This window comes from Phycodurus eques, chromosome 17 (assembly GCF_024500275.1).
Source record: "Phycodurus eques isolate BA_2022a chromosome 17, UOR_Pequ_1.1, whole genome shotgun sequence".
NCBI classification, from domain to species: Eukaryota; Metazoa; Chordata; class Actinopteri; order Syngnathiformes; family Syngnathidae; genus Phycodurus; species Phycodurus eques.
Window position 1 is genome coordinate 14,700,474 of NC_084541.1, and position 22,055 is coordinate 14,722,528.

The window sequence follows — 22,055 nt, forward strand, 5'->3', positions numbered from 1 at the left end:
CCATTATTGAGTGGTTCTATACAGCATGAGAACCAAATGATTCTTGGATATTAGTACTTTAGAGGTTCATATATCATGGGTGCTATATGTAAATCTATCGTCAAAAAAAAAGAAAGAAAAACATTATTGAACCCTTACGGAATCCAAGTGGTATACATCCAGGGGAGCTATTTAGAACCTCTGAAGCACATTGTTTTTTAATTTAATGCAATGAGCAATCAGCGAGTACATTTTGGGGGGGACATACCCTTTATAATTATGTCTCATTAGAAATGAGAAAAAATAATTGAAATGAATCTAAAATCTAAAATATAGATTTTAAAATTGTATACATTATTTTTTAACATAAATGTAGTGTTAGTATGGCAGGGGGGGGGGGGGGGGATGTTTAAGTGGTAAGTGGCAGACGCCCCACCTGCGCTGAAAAGGGAAAAAGGCTCATGTGTGTGTGTGTGACTGCAGCCGCATCCAGACTCACTGGCCGCCTCTGGCTGATGTTCACCCCCCCCCCCCCCCCCCCCCATCCTCTTCCTCGCCTCTCCTCCCTCCTCTTCCTCATTTTGGTGGCGCTGTGCGCAAAGCTCCAGCGCCGGACTGGACGCAGTTTTGACGGTCCAAAACGCTGGTGGAGATCTCCAAAGGAACAAGAAAGAAGGGGGCAGGAAGAAAAAAAAAAAGAAAGCCAGACATGGATGTTTAAATGCTTTCCATCCGTCACTCTGTTTGTTTTGTTGTATTTATTTTCTTGAAATTATGATTTCTGTCTTTACATGTAGATGTTGCTCCTGCCCCGCGGGCTGTTAAACGAGAAGCCGCTGCTTCAAATGTCTCCAATCAGTTTGTAAGCGCCACAAAATGAGGATTTCTTCTCGCCGCTGGTTTTTGTTGATATTTTGGGGCTTGTGGGGACTGTCGCTGGCAGCTTTCCCCAGCAGCGTCCAGATCGGTAAGTGCGAGGAATACTCGACTGCTTTTTGTTTATTTCTTTTTTATTTATTATTATTATTATTATTATTTGGATTTCCAAGAACGGACCGTGAATAAACGGAGGGATGAATGCGCGCGGACGTCCTGTCAGAGTCTTTCATTTTGATTCCAGCACATTTTCTTGGACGTGTGCTCACAAATCTTGATGTGCATGCTTAAGCACACACTTACTCCCGCTGTGTGCGCGCGCGCGCGTGCGTCGAGGCGAGATAGTGTGCATCCCATCAGCGCACTGCAGCAGAGTGACTGCTTTTTCACCACGCAGCCTGCATGTGCACGGAATGTGCGTGTGTGCATTGCAATCAAACTCCACGGAGATTGGCAGAATTCGTCCAATGACTTGCGTTCGTTTAAAGCAGGGGTGGGAAACCTACGGTTGGCGGGCCGTATGCGTTTGATCCAGTACTCTGTCAACCCAAGGGTCGTGATATAGGAGATACGTATGAATCAACTAGCTGGTTTTTAAGATACGAGCCGTCATTCAATTGATTTAAAAAAAAAAATTGCTTTGACCTGAGAGTGCGGACTTGAGATACGAGCAATGTACGGTGGCAGCGGCAGTGACTCCGGCTGATACAATGAGTGAACAATTAAAAAAAAGAGGCTTCAAGCTGTTTATTGCCACTCGCAGCGGAAACGAAACATGGAACAAGGAGAATTACACCTTATGTATTTAAAACACCCCCTTTCAGTCTGCCAACTTTATACTAACGCTAAATAGCATCTACGTTGTGGTGCTTTCACCCTTTAAGCGACAGATTGAACACAACGGCGCAACGTTTTAATTATTTTTAATTCTATTCATGTCATTTTATGTACAACAGTGGTTCTCAAACTTTTTACACCAGTGGCCTCCTTATGCCTATTTTAGTCCCCCTAAAAACTTCTCAAGCCCCCCCCCCCCCCCCCCCTCAAAAAATAAGTTTGGTAATACGCATTACTGGTGAAGGTTCATAGTCCAAGCCCCCCCTCAAACTGATCTTCAAACCCCCTAAACAAATATTGTCAAAATTCCCCTCTTTGAGAATTAATTTTGGGCGATAAATATAAGCATCAGCCCGCCCAAATGTCAAAACCAAGTGACGCCCCTGGTGCCACCTAAAAAAAAAAATTGCTCTCCATGCACCACCCTAATGACCAACAATAAAATAGCAGCGTTGTAGGCCCAAGTGTTCACCAAAAATTGGGGTTTAGTCCTAAAAAAGTATAGCTAATCTTATTGTAAGCTATTGTAACATTATGCAGTTTGAAAATTAACACTGTGCTTAAATATAGACAAATTAATAAATGTATTTATGTAATCATTAAGTTCAACTTTATTGGAGAAAGAAAGTTAAAATTGTACCTCAATAAATATTTAAAAACAAACCGTTGTGCAAGATTTATTTCAAACGTATTAAACTGAAAAGTTAAATACAACTGAACTGTACTAGGGCAGTGATTCATTCGCTGACCCCTAGAGGGTGCCCGCTGTCCCACCAGTGGTACTTGCACCACACTTTGAAAATCACTGATGTACAATATTATGGAGTGCTATTTTTCCTCGTTCTGTCCGTTTCATTGCGGTGGACATCATTCAGTAGTTGGCGACATGGTGTAATAGTGTTGATCACGTCTGCCTCCCTTTGAAAAGTTCCAGGTTCAACTCTCTGTTTTCTGGGTACACTGGCTTTCTCCCACATTCCCAAACTATGCAGGTTAGGTTCATTCAAGATTGAATTCTCAATGATTGTTTATTTATATGTGCCTTGGCGATTGGCTGGGAACCAGTTCAGTGTGTACACCGCCTCTCTCACCCAAAGTCAGCTGGGATAGGCTCTCGCTCACCCACGACCCGAGAAGAGGACAAGTGTTATAGAAAATGGATGGACAGATGGATTTTTATTTTATGGCGTTGACATCTGCACACTGCACACTCTCCCTTCTGATGTGAAATGACAGGCTGTTCCAATGATTGTGCTTGTCTCTTTATATTATGTGATACGCTACCGTACCCCCAGGGAGTTCAGAGGTCGGATTCTGTTATGAAAGCGCGCTGCTGGACCTGCGGCGATGTGCCATTGTGCTGTTAGTGGAAGTTAAAGTAGCCGGGTGGATGGATCCACTACCATTCCGGGCTTATGTAGCATTGCTACTAATGGTAGCAATGTCATGGCATCTCCCCTAGTGCTGCATATTGTGGATCATTTTTTTTATTTTTTTATCACCAGTCTTTGTAGTGTTTCTTTACACTGCATTGTTCAAGTGACACAATCTGCTGTATGCGGAACATCACGTGATCAAATCTGGAAAACGGAAAAGCTGACTTCTTGTGTTTGCTACGCTAACAAGCATGACTACGGTTTGATTACATGATTGTTTGAAGCGGTTGAAGCTGAAAATGTGTCTTCTTTATGGTTGGTGTATTCGGACTAAAGTTAAATACATAATTTATTTATAAAAATATGATATGCGAACACGAACAAAGCCTAAACATTGACTTTTGTCATTTTTGGTGGCTCTGTGGGGACATTATGTGTGAGAAAAAGAGACATTGTAGACGTTTAAAGGCCCTTTTGTTGCTTTTTCACGGCCCCCTTCACCTTTCTCCCCACCCAGGAGGAAGTGCTTAGACCTGTTTTGCCAAATGTAGAAGTAGGTTTCGCATATACCGGATTCTGACAGAGCAGTAATGTGGAGGTTACCCTCCTTTGAATCTGTGGGGGTCAGATGGAGGCAGCCCATACCAACTAAATGCTTATGTAACGTTTAATAATTGTATTATTTTTTATATATTATTTAATTGTGTGTTGTCACTGCCCAGTGTTTGATTCTTGTGGGGTTATTTCCGCACAATTGGAGCAACTTGTTCTGGATCATCTGTTCGGATATGTGTACATAAAATGCTGGCTTTAGATATGAGTAACTTGACGTACAGGTTTTTCGAGATACGAGCCTTTGCTTGGCTGATTTTTTTTTGTGTGTCTTGAGTTACGAGCAAACATCTGAGATACAAGTGCGCTTCAGATCCCTACCAACAGATGGCGGCAGCAACGTTAACAACATCCGGCCACCATCAATACACATTGGTTTCCTTGCAGTGGAAGGACAATACTAGTTGGTGGCAGTAATGCGCCATTAAGATGGTTTGCCAGCTGCCAATAGAACCTGCCTGCAAAATGTCTGTAATATGCAAGCTGGGTCACTAGTTAGTGATGTCAAGTCACTTTTATTTATATAGCGCCAAGTCACAACAGAAGTTATCTCAAGGCACGTTAAACATGGAGCAGGTCAAGGACCACGCTCAACATGCATTAACGACAACCAACTGACTGCCGCACGACCAAGCACTTGGCAACAGAGGCAAGGAAAACCAAGAAATAAACTTAGAAAAGGACAATACATTACACACATGCGCACCTACTGCTTTTTTGTAGGTTTAGATTTGAATGTTTTTTAACCGTATAGTGCGACTTTAACCGTATATTTATTAACACAAATGCTGCAATTGCTTGGTTATGTAGATTTTAGAAATGTTCATGACAAAAATCTTTGCATTGCATTTGTTGCTGCTGTAAACAAACATCCAAAACGACAGAATTTCGATTCATGAACAAAAACTAACGATACGATATTGTCAGAGTATTTTGCTCGGCATTTAATAGTATTATCACAACACCAAAATTGGCCGATATTCTTTATATCGGAAGAAAACCAGCAATCATCTGTAGCAATAGAGAAATTAAACAATGAATACAAAAATTAACTTTTCTTATGTAATTGTACCATCAAAAATATAGTCCAATTACATTTTTAATGATCGTTTAACAACACAACCAACAACTACTTATGTGAACCACACTTTTCCCCATGTTACAATATGCAAGTTCTGTCTTTCAATACTGCACTGATAAACACATGGTACATTGCGATATTGATATTTTGTCCCACCCTTCACCCATCTTTTTACATTTACTGGTTTAGTCTTTGTTGTAGAATTTTAGTCACGCTGTTTTAGAATACAGACACAGTTCTCTTCAATTTTACATCCTTTTGTAAGGACCAGAATGGGTTTGCTGGCTGTCCCAGCATGCATTGCACTGGATGGAATGAGGAAGGGTGGAGGAAAAGTGCGAACATCCCTAACAGGAAATCAATCCATCATATCCACAAAAGCCCTCAGGTATCCTTCGATTCAACATAACAAAATAGATTAGATATAGATCCCGTTTATGACGATTAAACTTTATGCCATTAAAGTTGGTGGTCATCAATAAAGCACAGTTAAGGCAGTTTTCCCCACAATTCCATCCATCCATTTTTAACACATCTTATGCTGGTTAGGGTCACGGGGCGCTGAAGCCTATCCCAGCTGACTTCGGGCAAAAGGCAGACTATACCCTGAACTGGTCGCCAGTCAGTCGCAGGGCACATATAGTCACACCGTCACTGAGTGGGAACTGAACACACGCTGCCCGCACCAAAGTCAGGCAAGTGTACCACTACACCAACAGTGACTCTTCCCCACAGTTGTTTTTTAAAACTCTTTCTTTCACTCACAACCCATTCTGTGGTTCTCTAGTTAGGAATTAACGCAGACTGCAGGCATTTGGTAACAAATTTAGCTTCGAGGAGTTCAGCCTTTAAAAAAATACAAATAAAAAATACACACTGACATTTTGCTTTAAAGGACATTTGCTCACACAAAAATGTAGCCCAAAGGCATGCTTTTGAAATGCGAAACAAACAGCCTCCAACCTAAAATACCTTTGACATTTGGACGAGCATGAACATCCATAATGAGGAGCTTTGTACATGAATTAGGTTGTAATGTCAAGAAGGCCGAGAGGAACCAATATTAAAATCTTATGCTAAGCTCGTAGTTTGACAAACATTTGCATGACTATTTGTTTTTTCTATAAAGTGCGAATATTGAGGTCAGCAGTACCCGACCATACTGCTATTACCAAGCTACGCTAATCACATCTCGTCTCTCGTTAGCATTGTCTGGTTCTATATGGAAAATTCAATATCTCGAGATTTTGACGTCTCGGGCACAAACATTAAGTGGAATTTCCGGTATCTTGTGGATGGATTGGCACATTTTACAGAACCATTCCTCTTTCCCCTGTTGAAGCATTGGCCCATGACTTTGGTGATCCCCTGATATTCCCCCGTGGGTTCCGCCGGCGGTTTGACATTCATCATCCTCGCTGAATGGCCAACACAGGATCGGATAGATTGCTATGACATGTGGCACAGATGTTCATATGTACCCTCTGGTGTTCTGGTGATCCCCTGACTTTCCAACCCAAAGACGCCATCGTGTTAGTGGGAAACAGTCGATGAATAAACAGAAGCTGGGAATCAAAGGACATTCCCATTGGCCCAGCTCCAATTTGTCTTTCGTGCTGTACACGTGTGTTTACCTGCTAACATGGATTAAATCCTGAACATACTGCTGAATGGTAGACAAGTTAATACATGCTGTGTTTACCAAGGACAAATAAAGCCCCACATGGTCTAGCAGTTAGGATTCTTTCAGTTAGATGACATAGTTACAGGTCCCATATGCTTAAGTGGATTTGTGGTTTGGGATGGAATGGTATCAGGGTCCAGAAGTTAGAGTTCCTGATTTCTGATAGAATTGTTACTGTTACTTACGGTCTTGTGGGTAGGTTTCCTGGTTTATGAGTTAGTAGTCATAGATATCACAGGGTAAAGCAGTTTAGTTAGTACTTTAAAAAACAAAATTGTCCCCAGTCTTGAAAGGGCTAGCAATTAGGGATTCTGGTTTTACTGTAGCTGGAATAAGTCCCATGGGGTCTGGCAATTCGGGTCCCTAGTTTAAGATGGAATAGTCACAAGTACCTAAAGTTCTTGCGATTGAGTTCTTAGGATTCCTGATTTTTGAGAAAACAGTCACAAGTGTCTTTGTGTCTGGTATTTGAGGTTAAGGTAGAAGAGACTTAGAATTCCCGTATGGTCCAGCCAGGTTACAATTTCTGGTTTAAGATAGAATAATCACAGGTTCCACAGGATCAAAGAGTTAGTTTTCCAGGTTTCAGATAGAATTGTGGTGGTGGTCCCTTATGTTCTGGATGGAAATGCAGTACCTCGGCATATATTGTATAAATTTTGACCTCTCGGGCGCAAACTTTAAGTGGAATGTGAGGGTATCCTGTGGATGGTTTAGCGCATTTGACAGAAGCATTCATCTTGTCCTTGTTGATGCATTGGGTCTCACAATTCTGGCCCCTGGTTTAAGATTAAATAGTCACAAGTCCCTGAAGTTCTTGTATTACGATTCCTGGTTTTGTATGGAATAATCTTAAATACTGACAGGTGTGGAAAGTAGAGTCCATGGTTTAGGACTGAATAGTCACAGGTCCTTTTTGTTCAAACAGATAGAATTCCTGGTTTAAGTGGTTTTGTAAGTCGCTTTTTGCCGGGCAGTTGAGGTTTAACAACCCCATTGTGTCTTTCATATAGGGCCCCTAGTTTAAGATGGACAAGGACAAGTCCATTTTGTTCAAGGGATTCATATTCCTGGTCTAAGATGGAACAGACAATAATAGTCTCTTATGGTTAAGGAGTTAGTTTTCCTGGTATTTTGATGAAATAGTCCCTTTTGGTCAAGCTGTTTGGGTCCATGAGATACGATGGAGTAGTTACAAATTACTTTTGGGAAAGACTAACCTTGGTTTTATGATCTTATGATTAGTGTCACTAGTTTAAGATGGTCCAGAGGTTTGGATTTCCTGGACTAGGGTGGAAGTCAGAAGTCTCACATGGTTAAGCAGTTTATGTTCCTGTTATTTTGATAATTAGTCCCATTTGATATAGTGGGTTGGTTCCATGATTTACAGTGGCGGAGTCACAAGTAAATTTTAGGCTGGCAGAAACGTAGTCTTATGAAGCCGTGTATATCTTGGTTTAGGATCTGAAAGTTCCAGTTTCCATATGTTGGAGTTGTCAAGATTCATGGTTTTCTGTAGTGGTGGACTCCCATTATGGGATCTGTATTTAATTGAGCTCCCCAGAGGGATCCAAAGCCAATCAACTCATTAATATTGCTCGCCTTTATGTCTTCATATCAAAAACATAAGCCGACCGACCACGGTGTTCCCAAAACAGTTATCCCTTGCATTTGTCTTTTGCCAAAACCCTTATCCGACATTGTCTTTTTTTCCCCTTCAGGCGGCTTGTTCATCCGAAATACGGATCAGGAGTACACTGCCTTTCGCTTGGCCATCTTTCTGCACAACACCAGCCCCAATGCCTCAGAAGCGCCCTTCAACCTGGTGCCTCATGTGGACAACATTGAGACGGCCAATAGCTTTGCCGTCACCAACGCCTGTAAGTTGTTCTCGTGTGCTTTTATGAGCTGTTTGTGCCGCATCAACTCCATGTTGATAGGGTGTTTCATAAGATACACAGTAGCTTTTAATTTGATCATAATCGTCCCTTATCTTAATTTCATCACTTGTATTGGTAATAGAGAATAGCTCAACATTATCTGGTGTTATTTGTCAGTGTGTATTGTTTTTTTTTTTTTTTTTTTGCACATAGGTGATGCAATTACAAGTCATGTTGCTTGATAAAAATAACTATTTAACTTGTGCCTCCACCGGAATGCTAAGTGTCGTTAAAGACATTGTCGGTGTGGAACGTAAATCATCTTTAGTCCTCAGACTCCCCGCTATAATTCATCTGAGCCTTGGTAGGTGCTGCTGTTTTGGTTAGCAACAAAGTAAAATGGGCTCAGCGGTAGGCCATTTAACTAGCGTGTTTATCGGCACGCTAATCGTCATTAAAGACGTGACATAAGGATAATCTTTTTTATTGCCCTGGGAAGTTAAAAAAGACCCTTTTCATATACACTACTTTGGTAGGTGCTGCTATTTTGGTTAGCAACAGAGTTCATACGAGCTCAGTGGTTAACTATTGAACCCATTTGTCTACCGTAATACTAATCGCTTTTAAAGACGTCGTCCCCACATAATGCAAGATCATCTTGTGTCCTGTTTGTGTGTTATTGTAGTCTAGCTGAGGGATTTATTTTTTCTTAACTGAACGGAAGGGCATGTATTGTAAATATTAATTGAAATGAGGACGCCGACTGGAGCTGATGTGATGCGAGGGAACATCAGTGTTGTGTTGACTCATATGTTAAGTGGTGCATCTCAAGGCTGCCAGTCAAAAGCAATGTGTGCGTGTGCCTGTGTGTGTGTTGCTCCACATGTGATGTGTGCAAATAACCACACAAACATGTTCAAATAGAAATCGGTGGTGTTTTTTAGTGAGGATATATGGGGAAAACAACCTCCTTCCCTCTAGATGTGCATTGGGGGGATGGGGGTGAAGGGTTGCGAGGGTCCTACGTACGCCATAAAACACGACAGGCCAATGTCTTGTGCTACGCACCGAGTAATGCGCTGCTAGAAAAATCGATACCTAAACTAAGCAGAGAATGAAGTGCTGTGAGCTTGGCTTGCCAATCGAAAGTGTTATTTGTTGCGACTTTTATGTTGTTGTTGTTGTTTTTTTCTTCTCCCATGTCTGTGACAGATTTCAAATATGAGATAAGAAGACGGTCCTTGTATTTATTTGATATGTCTGATTTTCAGAAAGGAGGTAGAAAATATAATATTGCCCCTCTCAGCCTAAAAATAGCAGGTTGATAAAAATGGTAAGATGGGTAATGCGACACCACTCAATAATTGTCCTGCTGATTTTCTTTCATTCATTTTCATTTTTGCATAAACAAACATGTTAAAAAATGGTTTGATGTTTTCAACTTGCGCTTAAATTACAGTTTTAGTTATAGGGGAGCAGGTGGACACATAATTATAAAATGTGGAAAATGACGCAAATGACCACAATTAAAAAATAAATGAATACATAAATAAATACATAAATAAATACATAAATAAATACATAAATAATTACATAAATTAATAGAAATTGAAACCTCCCAATGGTGATGAGCAAATAAACCCAGAAGAATTCTATCCTAAATTATATCAAATAAAATTATGATTACACATGTTGAAATTAATTAATTCAATTAAAATACATAAATAATTACTCAATAAATAGAAAATAAATATATGTTATTTGTTTGTTTATCTACAAATGATGGATTTGAACATAAAACAATAATAAAACAATAATCAGAATATGTTCACTTTCATATTACGATGATGATTGATTCATTTATTGGTAATATATTATCAAGTCATTATGTAATATAAAATATCATTGTTATATTATCATTATCCATCCATCCATTTTCTGAGCCGCTTCTCCTCACTAGGGTCGCGGGCGTGCTGGAGCCTATGCCAGCTGTCATCGGGCAGCAGGCGGGGTACACCCTGAACTGGTTGCCAGCCAATCGCAGGGCACATAGAAACAAACAACCATTCGCACTCACATTCACACCTACGGGCAATTTAGAGTCTCCAATGAATGCATGTTTTTGGGATGTGGGAGGAAACCGGAGTGCCCGGAGAAAACCCACGCAGGCACGGGGCGAACATGCAAACGCCACATAGGCGGGACCGGGGATCGAACCCGGGTCCTCAGAACTGTGAGGCTGACGCTCTAAGCAATCGACCACCGTGCCGCTATTATCATTATATGTTATAAAATATATTGATATTTTTTAGGACAATATGTGTTACATTTATTTCAACACATCAGAAACATCATACGTTATATAAGATTAATGGTAAATATTGTGCATATCAAACACAGAATACAAATACATAATTAATACATACATACCTTTAAGAAATGTACGAATGAAACAATACATAAATAAATAGAATTGTGTTTATAATGTAATTTACAAGTCACAGTTACAAGTTTACACACACAGTTACAAGTTTACACGCACACAAGTGTGTATATATATATATATATATATATATATATATATATATATATATATATATATAAAGGAGAATCATCATCAAACTGAGTGGGAGTCAGCATCAACGCCAAATGTAACAGGCTCAAGTCCAAAATAAAGTGACTGCTTGCGTAATACTGTACAAGGAAGACATGGAAGTGAAACAGTCAATTACAATGAATATGCAATATAGAGTGGACTATAAAAGAACAAATATCTGCTTGAGAGGGGGTCTTTTATCCAAAAAGTATATCCTCTGCTAGGTCACTGTTAATTCCAGTAATCTGGCTCAGACTTTTTCCTTGTGTTTGCAAGGTTACAGCATCCTTGAAACATGCAGTATGGAGGGAGGGCTGCCAGACTGGAAACGATTGCTTTAAGCCCCTCTCAATGACCAAACGCTCGAGAGCGGCGGGGGTCCCGAAGCGAACGCTCAGGTGGACAAAGACTGTACCCTATATGTACTGTATGTATTCCCGGGAAGACGAGGGAATTGTGTGATTGTTCACTACGGCGTTAATGGCTGCGCACTCACAGGAAGCCGGTCTGCGGCCCATTGATTGGACGAGGCAAATCGGAGCAGAATTACATGAGCCAATCAATGGCTGTGATAGCTCAGGGGCCAGCGGGGGGGATGTGCTATTGAACCGCATCGCTTGCTTTCGACACTCATTTTACAATTTACACTTTCATTCGTTTTTTCTGCTTCTTGCCTGTTTTTGTTTTTGGCTTTATCATTGTGTTTTTAGAAGTTCCTGATAATTCGCTGCCTTTGCCTAGGGATGGAGAGTTGGTGTACCGCCGTTACTCTTGCACATTACAATTTTGCATCTGTAGACAATCTATGTCAATTTTTCTGTCCTTCAGACAGTGCTTTAAAGCACTTTAAGTATGGCAATAGTCAAAAGTGATGTTTTATTACAAAAACACTTAATACCTAGGCCATAGTTGAACAATTAGAATTTACAGTTATTCCTTGAACGCAACCCTTTCAAACCCTAGCCAGCTAGCTAGTAGAGAACTTTCGACTAGTCCCCAGTCATGACATAACCCAAAAAGTAGACTAAATTGACTTTTAATAGATGTTTTATTGATCAAATAAAGACAAAAGTGCAAGTTCGATATTCTATATCATGTAATAGGAAGTTCAGGTCATGCACCTCCATTACTCACAAACATTGTAGTTACTTATTGAGACAATGTATTTCATGTTTTATATCCTTCAGTACTATTCAAATCTAAATGTGTCACTCAAAACTGATATTTACTACAAAAACACTACCCAGGCCATGGTGATCGGAATTGGAATGTACAATTTGCGTTTCTTGAACGCAAACGACTCAAACTGTAGCTAGCTAGCTACTAGAAAGAACTTTCTAGTCCCCTCTCTTGAAATCATCACATTCAAACACCACTAGAGGCTAAATAGCAAGCAACAAAGACAACCTTCCAGTCTAATGGTGCTGTTTAATTGAAGAATGAGATAATAAGCTCTTATAAAACAAATGGACTCTAATGATCTTTTAGTGGCCAATAAACACCAGTGTGACAAATCTTCGTGTGAAACAAGTCAAATAATATAGTTCTTAAGTAGCTAGTAGTCGCGAAGCACCATTTTGTTATGCTGTTAAATGTGTTTCACACAAGCTAAAATGTAATCACAGTTCACTGGGTTGATGAATGTTTTATTTAACTGTATGGGTAATTGATATCAATTTTAATGCATACACTATTTGTGGTGGTTAAAGACCGAAAAAAACTACAAGCAATTGACACCCTAAAAATGTTTTATCTATATTTTATCTATATTAAAAGTTTAAACTGTATGTATACCACAACGATCCCCCAAATTTTTAATACCATTTCAAAATAGTCCTATGACATTACCCTTAAAAATAAATAAATTGATTTGACGCTTAAACAATGTGCAAAAATAGCAATTGCTCAGCAATAACGAAACCTTAGGCCATTTGTTAACTTGAGCTTTTTAATAGCCACTCAGCAATGCAAAACAGCCCAGACTAAACGAAGCTCCTCCCTGATATTACAAAACCTCTCTCTCAATTGAGCTGTCTCAGTTCAACAGACATTGACACCAATTACTTTATTCCTATTCACCTGGGCTTCGATGAAATCTTGCGGTGTCTTCTGGTATTCCAGAATGAGCATAGAAACGCCACTAGGTAGGTGAATTTGTGAATAACCAACTCCAAATAGGTGGGGGTTCACTGTGCATGCAGTATGTCTATGTATTTCTGCAAAGATGTTGGGTGTAAGTTTTAAAATTTAAACCAGGACTAACATGTAGCTACAGCTAAGTGAGGACTACTGGAGGTCAGCCACCACTGACGCACATCCAAAGCATTGATCCACTGAGGCACTGGTGTGTTTGAAATGCAGGGACGGTAGGGCGTATGTTTGCTATCTGCTATGCTAATCCGCCGGTAGCTACACAGCTGCGGTGGAAATGCGAACCAAATCAAGGCATCTATTAGAGTTGAGAATACACAATATACGGTAAATTTCCATTGTACAGAGAGGTACCATAAAATGATTATTGTAGCATTACAGTAAAGGCAATAAAGCAATAAAATTCATTGAGACTCTGCTGCATAATTACAATGAGCAAATGACGGCGGAGCGGGAGGTGTGGCCCTGTTGTGGTGGTGTTTGGTGTTTCCCACACTCTAAGGTGGGAAAAGGGGGCCTCTGTCAGCAAGCTTGCCTCGCTGTTCTTATTAGCCATAATGATTTTTAAGCATTTAAGCATCTGCTTGGCACATTTTCTACAATAGGGAGAAGCCAAAAGATTTATTTATATTCAAGCCATTTATAAAGTATGTTTTACATTATACAGTGCTACCTTGACTTGACATTCTACATGTTTGAAGAAAATTGCTGAAAACGTTTGAAGACTGAGAACGATCTACTTCCTTGTGGAGATACAGTGTGAAACTGTTTTTCCCCTTTTCAGTTTTTTTTTTTGGGGGGGGGGGGGGGGCGTGGCAAAAATGGGGCCCAGTGACTTGGGCCCTGGCGTGAGTCCATTATAGTCAACGTCTTCCCTTCAGATCGTCAGATGGCGAGGCCGCTTTAGAGTGCCTCATTGTTAGCCGTGCGTCTGCCCACATCACTCAGAGAATGGTGGAATAGTGAGAAAGGGTGGATTAAAAACAAAAAGTCAAACTTGAGAGCCAGTGTATGGACCAGGGCCGCGGGCTGGCGTGGCCGCCTTAGAGCGCTTTGTTGTCACCCATGAGTGCCTGCATATTACGGAGAAAAGGCAGAAGCTACTGAAGGTAGCTACTGAAGGTAAGCAAAAAAAATTACAAAGTCCGTCGTGAAAGCCAACGTGTAGACAGGGGCTTTACGCTGGTGTGGCTGCTTTAGAGCGCCTCGTTGTCGCGGCATGGAAAAGTCCCGTGACGACTCGGTAGGATATATACCAGCCACTGGAGGCTTTTACAGCGAATATATGTTTGTGGTTCAAACGTGTAGTTGTCTGTACCGTAGGCATAAGAAAGATGCTAGACGAAGTAGCATCCATTTTTCCCGGTCATAGAAGTGGTACTTGATTGGCATTTGACAGTCGAGCGGGTTGTGGTTTTAGCGCGTTCAGCGGACACACCCACAGCGTTTAAAAGGGGAGAGAACGATTCACGATTTTGGAGCCTTTTTTTCCATAGCAGGCATGGTTGTTAACAACAATCTGACCTCCTACATGACTTCCTACATGGCCTCTCGCCTTTATCGAAACATTTCATCCACGTGGAGTCATTTATATGCAGCATCTGACTCACATCGCCTGTGCTCTTATAAATGCTCGTTCGGCATAGGCGACGCTTCTTTGTGTTTCCTTGAATGACAAAACATTGTATGTGTGCGTGTGTTGGCCTTATTTAAGTCTATTATCTCTCCTGCACGAGCTTTCATTCACAGGACTCTTCCCCATACACTCTTTCCTCATTTGTCTGAGGATTCTTCAGGGAAAATATATAAAGGCCCTTTTGCCGCTTGTACGGGTAAATGGGACTGCGTGGAAATGGGGGAGGGGGTAATGAGAGATTAATGTGGCGAAGCAAAGAGCAAACCGGAGGATGTCGAGGCTAAAAGGGAGATGGTGTGAAAGCAGGGAAGGGGATAATGGCAATATAGTGTACCGCCTTAAATATACAGTTGATATGAAAAGTCTGCACACCCCTGTTTAGATGCCACGTTTTTGTGATACAAGAAAATAAGGCCAAGATAAATCATTTAAAAGTTTTTCCATTATTAACATGACCTAGAACCTGTCAATTGAAAAAAAGAACAATTTATATCTTTTCGAGAGGGGAAGTGAAAATAAACGAGTCAGAGAATGTGTTTGCACAAGTGTGCACACCCTCTTATGATGGGATGTCGCTGTGTTCAGAATTAACCAATCACATTGAAACTCATGTTAAGTGGGACTCAGCACACACTTGCCACCATTTTAAGTTCCGTTGTTCGAGTATGCTTTTTCTTTTCTTTTTTCCCCCCAATTCAGTTATAGAGGTTATAGGTCACATAAGGCGGATAGGTGGATTTAAATGTTAAATCTGAGTCAAAAAAATTTTATATCACTAAACCCTTGGCATTTGAACAGATGTGTGTACACTTTTTATATCCACTGTAGGTGTCTTTCTTTTATAGTCACACCTATAGTGATAATGACAATAAAGTCATATTTTCCTGTTCAATGTTGGTCGAGCTCCAAATTTTTGGCGCCTTAAGGGGTTCGATTTCATAGGTTTCCGAAGTATTCGACTTTATTCCCTTAAGGGGCATCATTACTGTGCTGAATGTTGAAGCGATGCTGCTTTTTTTGTTTGTTTGCTAAGGTCATATGCTAAATAAGGAAGAGTCCCCACAGGTCAAACGATGTTGATGGTAATGTAGTCAAATTGGATCCCTACTTTAAAAACAAACGCTGTAAAATTAGTTCCACCCGCACAATCTAATCAGATCCAGTACAAGACATTTTATGTTACAATGACTCTGTGGTCCTCACAACATATCATCACCATGCAACAAAAGCATGTACTGTATCTCCAAATGCAGTGTGTTGTTGTTGTTGTCTTCTTCTTCTTCTTCTTCTTCTTCTTCTTATTATTATTATTATTATTCATTTACATAATAATAATAACATTATTATTAGGACGAGTATTCGGGAAAATAGATGGCTACATTGTTATTATTATTATTACAAATATATTTTCATTCATTTTATTGTAATTAATATACAGTAAAATATCTCACAAAATTGGATTATCTTTTTATTTTAATATATTATTGTTTTATCATTAATAAAACATTTTAAAATAATAATTATACATCCATCCATTTTCTGAGCCGCTTCCCCTCACTAGGGTCGCGGGCGTGCTGGAGCCTATCCCAGCTGTCATCGGGCAGGAGGCGGGGTACACCCTGAACTGGCTGCCAGCCAATCGCAGGGTACATATAGACAAACAACCATTCGCACTCACAGTCACACCTACGGGCAATTTAGAGTCTCCAATTAATGCATGTTTTTGGGATGTGGGAGGAAACCGGAGTGCCCGGAGAAAACCCACGCAGGCACGGGGAGAACATGCAAACTCCACACAGGCGGGCCCGGGGATTGAACCCGGGTACTCAGAACTGTGAGGCTGACGCACTAACCAGTCGGGCACCGTGCCGCAAAATTATACAATTAATTATTATTAATACTTATAGAATTTGTATTACTTATTTTAAAAATATAAAGTTGTCATCTTCTTCTTCTTCTTTTTCTTCTTCTTCTTCTTATTATTATTATTACAAAGAAAAAAATGTGTTTGTGGTTTGTTTTTTCATTTTATTTTAAATAAGGTCTCACAAAAATTTAAACAATGTTATTGTCAAAAATAATGTTTTTATTATTTAAATTTTATTTTAAATTTCACAAAATTTGAGGAGTGTTTTTCAGTTTTATGTATGTATTTTTTTACTATCATTTTTATTGTATATATATATATATATATATATATAGAGAGAGAGAGAGAGAGAGAGAGAGAGAGATTTTTTTTTAATGTTATTATGACTTCTCTGACTACCACTTCTACTAACACTATTTACACTACTGTTACTTCTACTACTATTACTATGTTATCCCTGCATGTCTTTAACTATTTCAAACAAATAGAACCCAATGTCAAGCAATGATTTTCAAGCAGGGTGCCAAGCGACGTGTAATGACAATAAGAAGAATATATAATGCTCTTCCACTACATGGCAGAAAGTGCAATTAACCTGTGCATCCACCTGTTGCTGTTCATAAACAGAATAATAGCTTTGTGTTCAAGTGAGCGGTTCCAGATTTCACACTGAGTAAGTCTGTTTGCGAGTAAATTGCGACGAGATCATCATTTCAGTGTTCATAATTTTTTGCAACATTTTTGTTTGGTGACTGATGAAGAGAACCTGAAATGAACCTCCTCTCGTTCAACTTTAACTCATTCCCACCAATCCCCGTCCCTCCTCCTCCTCATCATCTATGCGCTGGTTATGTAAGTGCCCCCTGAGGCGTGTGTATGCATCTGTGTGTGTGTGTGTGTGTGTGTGTGTGTGTGTGGGTGTGTGTGTTTAGGTCACACAGGTTGACAAAGAACAATTTGCACTAAACAACAATTTACTATTGAGCCTTCTGATGCAGTTTGATGACATCACCATTATGTATATTGTATTTCGTCAACATACAGTGTAACGGCTTGTTTTGCTTTTTCTCTGGCTTTTTTTTTTTTTTTTTTTGCCATGCTTATTCTTCATCTTTGCCGTTTTATGACATTTATTCCCAAGGATGGCCCGCAAGTCGTGCTTCACGTCACACAAGTGCAGTTCTACCCTCATTTTGCTTGTTTGGGACATCAGTGATCCCAAAACGGAATAGAGATTCCATTAATCCATTTCAACCTTACCCCACAAAAAACACCAATAAATTGTTTTTGTAGATTACGTCTTTGTAATTACGTCTTTTTATGGCGCCAGTTTGAATGTAGAATGGATGATGTCTGTCCATTATTTCCTGAAGGAAATGTTGTTTGCAAAGGAGGTTCCACTGTATACTTTCTGTGTATCATTGTTTTCATGTGACACCCAAAATACTTGCTGAAGTCAACTAAATCGCTCCCGGCAGATGAAACGTGTGAGCGAGGCTGCGGCGGGCCACGAAATGTTTGATGAGGATGACATTTAACCGCCTCTGCCGTCTGCGTAGCTACCACCTAATATATATATTATCAAGTCATTATGTAATATAAAATATCATTATTATATTATCATTATCCATCCATCCATTTTCTGTACCACTTCTCCTCACAAGGGTCACGGGTGCACTGGAGCCTATCCCAACTATCTTCGGGCAAGAGGCGGGGTAGACCCTGAACTGGTCGCCAGCGAATCGCAGGGCACATATAAACAACCATTCGCACTCACGTTCACACTTACGTCTTCAATCAACCTACCATGCATGTTTTTGGGATGCGGGAGGAAATCGGAGTGCCCGAAGAAAACCCACGCAGGCACGGGGAGAACATGCAAACTCCACACAGGCGGGGCCGGGATTTGAACCCCAGTCCTCAGAACTGTTAGGCAGATGTGCTAACCAGTCGTCCACCGTGCCTGTCTATTTTGGGGTATGTGAGGGTGTTCTGAAAGATTTTCTCTTTCCAAACTAGGACAGTAAGTCATGCCAAACTCTGTGTTAATCGTGAGAGAGGTTTTTACACAAATTCCAACATCCCGCTGAAATATGTTAATATGGGAATCATTACTGGGTAAACAACATTGGTAGAACACAAGTGGCTTTATATATAAATACAGTGGAACACAAAAAAATAGTACCATCTGCGGTGAAAGATGTTATTTTTATTATTTACAATGAATCTTTATTGAATTAGATAAAGATTTTTTTTTTTAAATGAATAAATATATTTGCATTAACCAATTTTAGAAAATCATGCATTTATTACAGGACTCCTGATAATCTAAATGCAATACCTTGCCGACCCCTGATTTAAAGCCTTAACTCCACAAGCGCTGTGGCTTGATTTAATGCTGCAATTCAATTCATTGTGCTGCTCCTTTGTTGTGCACACCTCGCCCACCGGGGGCCAGAATAATACAGTCATGCAGACACAAATGAAGAAGAATTGTTTCACAGCTACTGTAAATGACTCAGTAAGAGGCTGTAATATTAGCTATTTTTTTGTAGAGGATTAAATTGGGTTTATTACTTTTTAACTGCACCTCCTAATATATTGTAAACTGTGTTATTCACTTACAATATAGTTTAAAATTGGAACAAACTTGGAAGTGGTCCAGCATCAGAAGTAAACCCTATTCAGTCCTTATTGGTCATTTTGCATTCAAATCCAAACTCTCCGATTACTTTGAAATCAGTCCATTTGACATGCGACATGCTCAGATAATGAGAAAAAAATGTAAAAACTCATTAAATACCTGGAACCTTTGCGCGTTAATGATTAAGTGCGACAAAAAGCCGCCCCCGTCCGCTTCGACCTTGTGTCGCTGTGTATCATCTGGCCGCTAATATCAACAATGTTCATGCAACGTTAATGGTAATGTAAGACGGACGGATTGAAGGGGAGGACAGAGACCCCCTGGAATATTGGAAGAGCATGCTGTGAAATGAGTGCGGCAAGCGATAATGTGAGCGGGTACCCTTATCAAATACAGAAGGAGCTGGCGATAACAGTTGGTGATGTGTGTTCAATGAATTGATTTCTACAATGATTCAGAGGGTTTGATGCCCGCTGATCACATATTTATGAATGGAATTTGTCTGACACCCACCACAAACGTCTTGTCTGCCTGTGCCCCGGTGGAATTCATCAAAATCACGTAAGAAAAGCTGTGCCGGGACAGAAATGCGGTCTCTGCATGCGTAAGTTCGGACCGACTTTCTGCCGCCAAATTGTCACTCCACAGCCTAGTTTTGCATTCCAGAATGAAGTCTACTGGCATTCTACTGCATGCTCGCAATTCGACAGTGGCAGTAATGAGCAGTGCAATCCTGACTACAAACCACCCCTGTCTATAAGAAGCCATACAGGTCGCCAGTGTGGTGTCACAAAGGCAGAGAACACCGAAAGCATCCCGGTGGACCTGCCAGAGGGGTCAAGGAAGGTTTTCCTTCCGCATTAAACGAGCGAAAAATGGAATCTTCCGGCTTGCGCTCCTTTTCCTTCCATTGGGAGCACAAGGGGGGGGGGGTGAGTCACGTCAGGTAGCTTTTTCCCTCCTGAGGCCACATTGACGTGGAACTAATGAACAGTGCACTTAATTAAGAGCGTCCGTGATGGCTTTCTCCATCAAAGCTGGAGATTTATCGAGCGTGTAATCTGCGGGCTAACTGTTTGGACACACTCGCAGGTTCAACACAGATGATTTCTTCGTCTCCAGACAGGCACGGAGCCTACTGGCCATCCGATGGCTGATAGACCTTAAGAGGAATTGGCTACTTTTCTTCATTTTAGACCACTCCAAATGATTATTCCTGATGCCCAGCATTTGTTTTATGTTTAGTTTGATCGTAAACGTCAGCTGGAAGTGGCATTAAAAGCTGGAAGTTTTCCACATTTGTTCCATGTCGTTAAGTATAAACAGCACTGACGCAAAAGCGGGGCTGGAGTTAACACCAAAATGTCCACCTTCTTAGGTCGTATTGCATGCCCCTTTCACACTGCCTGTAAAAGGCAGGATCCTGTTAACTTTGCTCTATGTAAATGGCTCCAATTCGGAATGGGGGGACAAAATTGACCGTGTCATTTTTGGCCTTCTGAGATAGTATCAGAAACCCATTTTATACTGCCTGTAAAAGGTTGACTTTTTATCACAGGGTACCACTGTTTTTTTATTCTATTTTACTTCATTTAATTTGGAATTATTTAAATTTAATTATATTTTATTTATTTTATTTTGTTGTTTTGCATTTAGTTTAATTTCATCTCATTTTAACACGCCCACGACCCTAGTGAGGATAAGCGGTACAGAAAATGGATGGATGGATATGTTTATTTTATTTTGTTTACCAAACCAGTTTTTAATTCATGCTTGACATTTTCAAATGTTAAATTGTTGTGATTTTGTTTGTTTGTTTGTTTTCATGGAAAAAAAACACCACCAACAACGACAACAACAAATAACTTTGAGATGGACAAAATTATCCTAGATTTCATCCGAGTCTCGGTTTTAATGCATACATTTTGGGACACTGATTTTCATTGGCCGGCGATGATGTCATCCCCCTGCCTTTATTCCATCCATAACAACATAATGCCTAATTAAGTCATGGCTGAATCGCAGACTCAATTCCGATGGCGCTCTGTATCTCTATCTCACACACGTGCACACCCACACACACCCATGCACTCTAACCTTTCACCTTATGTTACTCCTGCTTCATCTAATGATGGCTGTTATTAGAGCGGATCATTACTAGTTTAGCTGTTCGCTGCACATCATTCAGCCTCTGTGTCACTGCATGAATGTGTGTGTGTGTCATTGTGTATGTGTGTGTGTGTGTGTGTGTGAGTGTGCGTCTGCGCTGGCTTTATCTCTACAAAGCCGACGTTGGACGGCCTCGCCATTTCAACTCTCTCTGGCAGGCCACTGGAGAAGAGCGGCCTGATTGTAAGTTGATTGGCCAATTATTGCACTTTTATCGAGCGCATTGATAACACTTCCTCAGTGGTGGTCTGCGGACGGAGGCGGGGGCCGGTGGGGGCGATGGGCTCAGATGATCGTAAGGGTTGTTGCGGCATGTCAGCCCGCCCGTGTAGTCGCACTGCTTTGGTCGTGCTATAGTGACTCCGTGCAAAATCACTCTCATTATACGTTGACTGTTCATATTCTTGGTTCATGTCGCAATGTGGATTTTCTATAGAGTTTTAAAAATAAATGTAATAAAATACCACTCTACAATATACTTTACATGTACTTATAATAATATGTACTATGTAGATATGTACGTATAAAAACAGTAAAACAGTCATAACATAAATAGAATGTAAAGAATTAAACAGTTTGTGCATCATGATTTCATGCTTCACCGACCATAGAAATTGTGCTCCTTCTGGTGTGCACACGTTGGCCACCAGGGGCAGTATCACACAAA

At 40.4% G+C, this 22,055-nt stretch overlaps 1 protein-coding gene across 4 annotated transcripts in view; it reads left to right on the forward strand.

The window, feature by feature from the left end:
- Positions 1–556: 556 nt before the first annotated feature.
- The window catches only part of gria4b (glutamate receptor, ionotropic, AMPA 4b), a 90,411-nt gene continuing 68,912 nt past the window's right edge, over positions 557–22,055 (forward strand). For all 4 annotated transcript variants that reach the window (XM_061702244.1, XM_061702247.1, XM_061702245.1 and 1 more), the window contains exons 1-2: positions 557–946; positions 8,167–8,325. In XM_061702244.1, the coding sequence (XP_061558228.1) occupies positions 856–946; positions 8,167–8,325 (250 nt within the window). In that variant the 5' untranslated portion in view covers positions 557–855. The remainder of the gene's footprint in view (positions 947–8,166; positions 8,326–22,055) is intronic.